Below are 8,315 nucleotides of genomic sequence, written 5' to 3' on the forward strand. Positions count from 1 at the left end.
TAGCAAGACCCTAAGTCACTTTCTGAACTTAAGCCTTTTTTCCCATCTGTCAATGAACATAATACCACTTATTGGGTTGTCAACGTAAGTGTATCCAACTGCAAGGTATTGAAGATCCAGTTCCAAATTGGGTAACTAGACCCATCTTGGATTCTAACTCAGAGATGTTACTCATGTATTAGGAGAACATTTGTTTAAGATAAAAATCTTGGCCTGTATTGTACTACATATCATTGGGCTAGTAATAATGATGTGGCATGGCTTGAGGCTAAGAAGCTAATTTGAATTAACTGGGCATATCTACACATGTGCTATAATGTACAGTAGCCTATTCCATTGAGCATTAAAGTGGCATATAAAAAACAATGATAATACACTAATACTCAGTAGAATAGGCTATTGTGCATTAAGCATCACCTAAAAAGCGTGTGTTTGCGCTACTGTGCATTAGCGCAGTCTAAGGTACATGTATTTAGTACCTCATATTGGAGGTACTAAATTTAATATGCATTAGGAAAAGCACATGAATGCATGTGTATACATGCCCATTGTGTTCTTTGTTACTTCAGAATGTTGCCTAGAACACTGCCCAATTTTGTTTTGTTTTAACATTGGTAAAAACAATTCAGATTTTTATAACAATTGAAATTTAAAGACCAAATTATAAAATAAGCTTTGTTGTGTTATGTCTTGAAACTAAAGCATTTCATAAAGTACATATAAGAAACATACCCATACACAGATGTGGTATTAATTACAACTAGTCAGGTTCAAAACAGGTTAGCCTTTTGTATGGGTGAAGATAAACCAATAAGGCATTTTCTGATTTGGGTTAATTGTAGTAGCAGTAGTAGTTTATTTACAGCTTTTCCTAAAACAATACAGGAAAACTGACTATAAAATAATATATTATATAGTAAAACTATATAAATGATGGTTACTGGTAAGAGTACACTATAAGATCCTGCGTTCTACCAATTTAAACAAAATTAAAACTGAGAATAATAAATATTGATACAAAAAATAAATAAAATGAAACAATATACAGTCATAGAATAAAAGAATAAAAACAGTTATGAGTAATGGGATTCTTAATAAAGAACACCTGACATTATGAAGAATCTTAATTACTGCTGCACCAAATTAAGTAATTGTCTCTGAATGTATTCATATAAAATTATTTGGAGGGTAGAAGATAGAGATTTTTTTAGGGTTTTGGTGAAAAAAGTGAAATGCAGAGTAAATTAAATCTGTTTTTGTAAAATGTACATTTATAGGATTGTTTACATGTTTGTTGGGTTGTGGCCTGAGATAAGGCATGCAGCTGGTTTGATAACTATAGTTGTTATAATAATTTTAAATATTAATTGCTGAAGCTGTGTGTTTATTAGTAGTAGCAACTTCTTGTGCTCTGAATTCCCTCTAGTGGCCAAAGTACTATCATTTAGTATTTAAAATTAACTGTTTTTGTTAATATCTGAAAAAGTTTCCTACTTTGTATCTTAAGAGTAATGAATCCTTCTTTGTAACACAGTAGTAAACAGGATTCTTTATAACTTTATTCTAACTTCTCTGACAAATAGAATTCCATGTTCATAATAGTACCTTTGTTTTCAGAGTCGGATGGACATGTATGTAGCACATTCCCCTGCTGGAACAGCTGTACAAAATGTACTACACTGGCGTCAGGTATTAATGATCTCTCAAAATGTAGCTAGATTTTAATTGCTGTATATTTTTTTCAGGATAGATGTAACTGTTGTAATTAAATGAGACAGAGACATAGTGGTCACATTAGTCTAAAGTCAAGTAGAAGGCAGGGTAGATGTGCACCTTATAGACTAACCAAAGCGTGTGCGTGCATCCATGCGCCCAGACACACATACCCACCCTGAGCTTTTGTGACCTGATCCTCACTTCACTGGGGGGAGAGAAGTGGAGTCAGGAGAGGAGGGAGGGGGCAATGCTAGCAGAAACAAGCAGTAAACCCATAGGAACAAAGGAGTCAGAAAAGTTAATCCAGGTAATGAGATAAGAATCCATAGTCCGTGTTTAAACCATACTTAACACGGTCCAATTTGTACATGATTTCTTGTTCTGCAATTTCCCATTCAAATCTGCTTTTAAAAGTTTGTTGTCTGAGAACAACCACTCTGAGGTCAGTGATGGTGTGTCCAGGGAAGTTAGTGTCCTGCCATGTTCGCTGCTGACCTGGTGCTGGCTGTTTGTGACAGGTGCTTGTCTTTGCTAAAAATATTTTGGCTAGAAAATGTGTATAGGTAAAATAAAGCCTAGCCTACTCAGCTTCGAGGTGAAGCAATGTCAGTGGAAACTTGGCAAGAAAATAGGAGCAGCCTTCAAGTCCCCCACTGGCCAGCTAGTTCACCTTTGAGGCATGTGCGGAGTAGGGCTGTGCGAGGCTTCAGACCATGCTTCAGATCCAGAGAAGCTTTGGATGCTTCGGCATCTGAAGCAGCATGTCCAGATCAAAGCACTGGCTTAATTAGGCTTTCTGAAGTGGTTTGGAGCTTCCGAAGTGCTTCGGAAAAGCTTCAGCGATCCGGCCATAGGGTATAATGGGGAATCAATTTGTAACTTTGTTGTTTTTTGTCTGATTTGGATGAAATTTTCAGGGTTGGTAGCCTCTGCTGAGAGCATAAAGTCTGTTAACTTTCAAGGAGATCAGTGTAGGAGTTTCGGGGGAACTGCACCTCAAGCTGCTGACAGGCAAAATTTGTGACATAGATGACCCTGCGTGTGCTAAGGGGCAATGGGCTGAAAACTTCGGAGGTGGCGGCCCCTGCTGAGGCCACAAAGCCTGACAAGTTTCTAGGAGATAAGTACAGGTGTTTGGGGCACTTGATTGTCTGTATTGATTCTTTCCTCTTCTTAGTCTGTGGTTTTGTAGGTGTTAATCGTTGCTAATTAACTGGTTACATTAGCTAGCAACTGTGTATTGAGCTGGTCCCTGAGCGAATCATGATTGATTGGTAACTGGTACCACAGTAGCTTAGCAGCCAGGCCAGCAGTAGTCCCATCCATCCGCCCTCCCCCCCCTGCAAGACAGACACAGTTGCACAAGCACCAAAGTCATGAGTTTTTCCTGTCAGCAGCTAGAGGTGCAGGGCCCCAGAACCCCCCTGCACCTATCTCCTTGACAGATGGCAGGCTTCATGGCCTCAGCAGGGGCTACCATCCCTGCAGCTTTCACCCTGCTGCACCTTAACACACACAGTGTCACCCATGTCACAAGTTTGCCTGTCAGCAGCTTGAGGTGCAGTTTCCCCCAAACCCCTGCACCTATCTCCTTGAAACTTGGCAGGCTTTGTGGCCTCACCAGAGGCCACCACCCAAGGTGGCTCTGAAGCTTCAGAGCTGCTTTGGCCGGATCAAAGTGGGAACCCGGTCCGGAGCTCCGGATCTGATCGCTGGCATCCGAAGCAGCCAGATCTGAAGCCGGATCAAATAGCTGCCTACAGGCCTAGTGTGGAGCTCTCCAACCAAGGGGCCCCGGCCTATTTTTCTAGCACTAAGAATGTCAGCACTGGAGCTGCACACCTGTCCATAGCCCTAGACAGATGATCCTGCCTTGATCAGGGTGCTGGAGTAGATGAGCTTCTGAAGCCCTTTTACAGTTCTAGAAGACTTTGTGGATCTACAATGTAGACAATGAGCTGATTGGCAAAATAGGGGACATTCTCCCTGGCCTGATCCCACCTGGGTGTGTTCAGTGGCAGGGGGCAGTAGTACAGCTGCTGGAACAGTCTGGGAACTGTCCTGGAGAGTTCAAGCAGGGATCTCACAGGACACTCCACCAGTGCTCTCCTTTCCTTCCTCCCCCTTGGAAGAGGAGAGGAATTATAGAGGATTGTGTCAGGGGCCTGGGACAAAGCAGAAGCGGCAACTTCTGGCTGCCACTGTGAATGCACAATTGCCAGCAGCAGCTGATTTTTTTTCCCATCCCCTCCCTCCCACCCCACCTTGGCCAAGCTGGTGCACAGGGCAGTTACTCCTATTGTCCCTGTCTGACATTTAAGTATTTCTTAGCAGCACTACTGAAATGAAAAGATTAAGTAATATTCTCCAACTACCTAATTGGAAAGGGGAACGCCTGAGAAATACAGCCAAATACAAATTTTTGTTTAACTACAATTTTTACCTGAAATATAGTTTGGGATCCACAAAAACCTTTTGTGACTGTGTGTTGAATAGTTTGGGCTTTAAAAAAATGAAAAGGGTTATTTTTTTTCATTTGAAATGACAATTTCTTCTGAGATTTTCCAAAATGTAGTTTTGAAAATGTTAAAACTTAAAAAAGAAATAGAAAAGGAAAGTAACTGGTAGAAAGAAACATGCTGGTTGACTCAAATAAAAGAAGTAGTGCAACTTACTGTCTCAGTTCTCCCTTGCTGAGACTGTCAACAAGGACTTGTGTTAGTCTTTGTTTTTTGGGGGGGTTTTGGGGGTGGGGGGGTTAGATGTCCACAAGGAATTGATGGATCCAATAAACTGGCCACCAAATATGCATCTGCTTTGGAAGCTATTTCCATCCACTGACACCAAGTTCAAAATATGACTTGAAAGCTAATTTCTCCTTCTTGTAAGCACACAAAACTGCCGCTAAATCAATAGCTAAAGCTATCAAGCTTTAGTTTTGCTAGTGGGAACATTTTATACAGTGATAATGACAGGTGAAAGATAGTGGCATTCTGCTTTCTATTTCATGACTTATCCAGCCTTTCACTGTAAAATGATCTATTTTTTATATATAATTAACAGATAAACTATGCAAAGCAATTCCAAGCTTATGACTATGGCTCTAAAGAAAAGAACATGGAGAAATACAATCAGGTAGGACTGCATGCTTTTTCTGTAAAATGCTGTGGTCTTTCAAAAATTAAAAGAAAACTTAAAAGCTTAGGAAAGAAATTTCCGTTTTTAGCAAGATAAGGGAAACATACTTTAAGTTAATGTTTTAATGGTACTTTACAGCTGAGAAGAAAGACAATGTGTAGAGAGACTGGAAGGAAATGATTCTTGAAGTTGTGCAGAGGATAGTTCCAAACAATGTAGAATAAGCTGTGGTTAAGGAGAAATGAATGCATCACTTAACTTATAAAATATAAGAACAGACAGAGAAAAATATATATTGAGACTTTTGGGTACCATGTATTCAATGCTCAGACATAAAAAAAGTAGCCATCTTAGTTAGTCCTTTCCTTAGGTAGACTTGCTGATGAATAAATAAGGCAACACATCACTAGTTTTAAGAATTGTGTGATAGTATTGTACAGCTACAGGGTAGGATGATAGTCTTGAATTTAAGGGGCATACCTCAAACTGCAGACACCAAAGTTCCATTCCTGTCCCTATCACAGATGTCCTGTGTGACCTGCAGCAGGCATTTATTCTCTCTGGTAAATCAAAAATAATATAATGATGATTTATTAAGAGTGTTGTGTAGATGAATTCACAACAGTTTCTGTGTTACTATGGTAAGGTGACTAAATAGACCCTAATTTTAAGAAAAAAAACTTTAAGTGCTTTATGGAGTCATATTTTTATAACAATAAGCATGTAATGGTGTGCCCTACAATTAATTTTATTATGTTATTTATTAGATTTAATAAGTTTGGAACATGGGTCATAAGAAAATATGGCAAGTATGCATTGTACCTGGTGTGTACCAGTCCTCTGAGATCTGACTAAAATGCCAAAGGCACATGAAAATGACACAAATTTGTTTTCATGTAAAATTTGTAACGTGACCCAAGACACTGCCACGCTTGTTTTATAAGCACTTTTAATCTTTCAAAATTGGAAACTTTACTTTTTGTGGGGCACCTCCAAACCAGGTATTTATCACAGAAAGCTTTTTATTGATGCATTATGGAAAGGTCCGAAAATAGGGAGGTTGTTATGTTACCAGTAATGGCAGGCAAGGATGAAAACAGAATTAAAAAGCCAAGTTTTAGTGTTACTGTTTTGTTCAGTAGACTGAAAAGAGGAGAGAATAGATGTTTATCACTTCAGAATGTTTGTTTTTTTTTAATATTACCGTGGCTTTACAGTTTTGCGTTCCACTTTGGTCTGTTTCCCTCTTTTCCAGACTTCTCCTCCTGCATATGAAATAGAAACATTGAAAATACCAATTGCTGCTTGGAGTGCTGGAAAAGACCTGCTAGCAGACCCAAAAGATGTCGCAATCCTACTCCCACGATTTGCTAACCTAGTTTTTCATGATCATTTTCCTGACTGGGCACATTTAGATTTCATCTGGGGTCTTGATGCAGCAGAACGCCTCTATACAAAAATCATTGACCTGATGAAAAAGTATCCCTAAAGCCACACAGTGGGACTTGAAATGTAATTATTTGATATATTGGGAATGGTTGGCATTGTGTTGGTCTATTGGATTACTTTCTAATATTATTTTTGCAAAATAATTACTCATGGGTTCAGTAAAGAAATTTATTATAAATGAATTGTTTTTTTCCCATGCATGTGTCACTGTACTTATATACCTATATTCTATCTTGCTAGTGGATTTAAGTAGCTGGCAGCACTTAAATAAGCTGTGCTATAGCAAATTCTTTTGAACCCATAGAAAGTAAATGTTGCAGAAGATCACTTAATTCCAAAATGTTAATTTCTGCAGTTTACTCTTCCAGTGAGTAATGAATGACATTCATCTCATTGTAGTCAATGAAATTACTTTTATTATTTTGTTTTTTAAGAGCAGGTTTATCTTTTGTTGATCAGCTTTTAAAGCGACTATTAAGGCTTCTCACAAGCAACTCTGCTGGATAACGTGAAGGTGTAAGGTACCTTAAATGAAAGTGACTGGTATTATAGACTTCAGGGGCATGTCCAGATGAGCACACATAAGCAGTTTGAGGCACCACAGACCCATCTGTGGTGCCGTAAACCACACACGTTGTACATGCATACATTCACCGCATTGCTAAATAGCAGTGCAGTGGGTTTTAGGATACCGGGATCACTCAGTGTCAGAAAAACCGTGCCAAAAAGAAGCAGGGCAGTGCACATGGAGGCAGCATGCACCACCCAAAACTGAAGCCTGGTTGGCCAGAGCCACACTCTGGCTGCTAGCCAGGCTCTGCATGCCCAGATCTCTACCACTACAGCCCTGGAGGGAGCCCGGTACCCCAGGTAAGGCTACTGGGCCCAGGCCAGGTGCTGCCCCAACCTCCCCTAGCCCACCCAGGGCAACTTGCTGCACACCAGAGCACATATGCAGGGTCGTTCCCAGGGACAAGTAGCAGCAGCATAAATATGTGTCACTGCTATTGGTCCTTGGGGGAAACACACTTTCCTGCTCATGGGGATGCTCCATGGATGCTAAGATGGATGCTAAGAAGGGAAGAAGGAGAGCAGCAGAATAAAGACAGTGCTTTTCTGAAGCCCAGACTTCAACCAAACGTTCTGTTAGTATCTCTGGTGTATCTGTGTTTTTATTACTGGGGTCTGTCTAATAAAAAAATGTATGACTTCTCTAACTGCATAGTCATAACTTTGTGGATAAAGATGAGTGAGTAGGAGACAAGTAGAAAATGCACCAGCCAGAAAAAATTACCCTACCACACATGAAGCAAAATATACATAAACCCAAACAATAGTATATATTCACCCTTTCTTATACTTCCAGTATAGTTACAAATATTCTGAACATATTCTACTTTTGTGCATTTGTTTGAACCATCATATATTTGAAGCCTACAGACCAACCTGATTCTGCAGGGTATGCTGATAGGACTTTCATTGTTGCACCTATGGTTCTATTTTCTGATAAAGAGAACAAACAAGCTAAAATCAAATCACAGGAAAAGACAGATCTTTTCCTGTGCTACATTTGGTATAGCAGGAGCATAAGGAAATCTCAGCATCAGATCAGTGCTAACAATGCCTAACGGTCTGGCTGCGCAGCTCTGAATTCCACCATTTGCAACACTGGAGGAGGCATACCTAAGATGGTTAAATAAACCAATTCTGTATGTTTCCTGAGCTTAAGCCCCATATAGGCTTTATCTGTATTGCTCTTTAAACAGAACTCTCAATCTGAGCAATCATTAGTAGCCTCATCAGTTCAGCTCCCAAAAATATTGCAGGTGGAAATTATTTCATCTGCAAGCTCTCAGCAGTCTGATGATACAGAAAACCAATTCATGCTATACATGAGCACACTTACTGCAATCTAGGCTGCCTAGTGCCTCATGTGAGGTGGTACCATTCATTATCACCAACCTTAATGCGGGTCAGTGCCGAAGCATGCAGACATTTTAAACAGCAAAGTT

The 8,315-nt window shown here is 39.8% G+C and overlaps 1 protein-coding gene across 4 annotated transcripts in view; it reads left to right on the plus strand.

The window, feature by feature from the left end:
• Positions 1 to 7,520, plus strand: part of LOC102576768 (lysosomal acid lipase/cholesteryl ester hydrolase) — a 45,195-nt gene extending 37,675 nt beyond the window's left edge. For all 4 annotated transcript variants that reach the window (XM_006269137.4, XM_019484275.2, XM_059729948.1 and 1 more), the window contains 3 exons: positions 1,618 to 1,689; positions 4,780 to 4,851; positions 6,110 to 7,520. In XM_006269137.4, coding sequence (XP_006269199.3) covers positions 1,618 to 1,689; positions 4,780 to 4,851; positions 6,110 to 6,343 — 378 coding nt within the window. In that variant the 3' untranslated portion in view covers positions 6,344 to 7,520. The remainder of the gene's footprint in view (positions 1 to 1,617; positions 1,690 to 4,779; positions 4,852 to 6,109) is intronic.
• The last annotated feature ends 795 nt before the right edge of the window (positions 7,521 to 8,315 follow it).

This window comes from Alligator mississippiensis, chromosome 6 (assembly GCF_030867095.1).
Source record: "Alligator mississippiensis isolate rAllMis1 chromosome 6, rAllMis1, whole genome shotgun sequence".
In the NCBI taxonomy this organism is placed as follows: domain Eukaryota; kingdom Metazoa; phylum Chordata; order Crocodylia; family Alligatoridae; genus Alligator; species Alligator mississippiensis.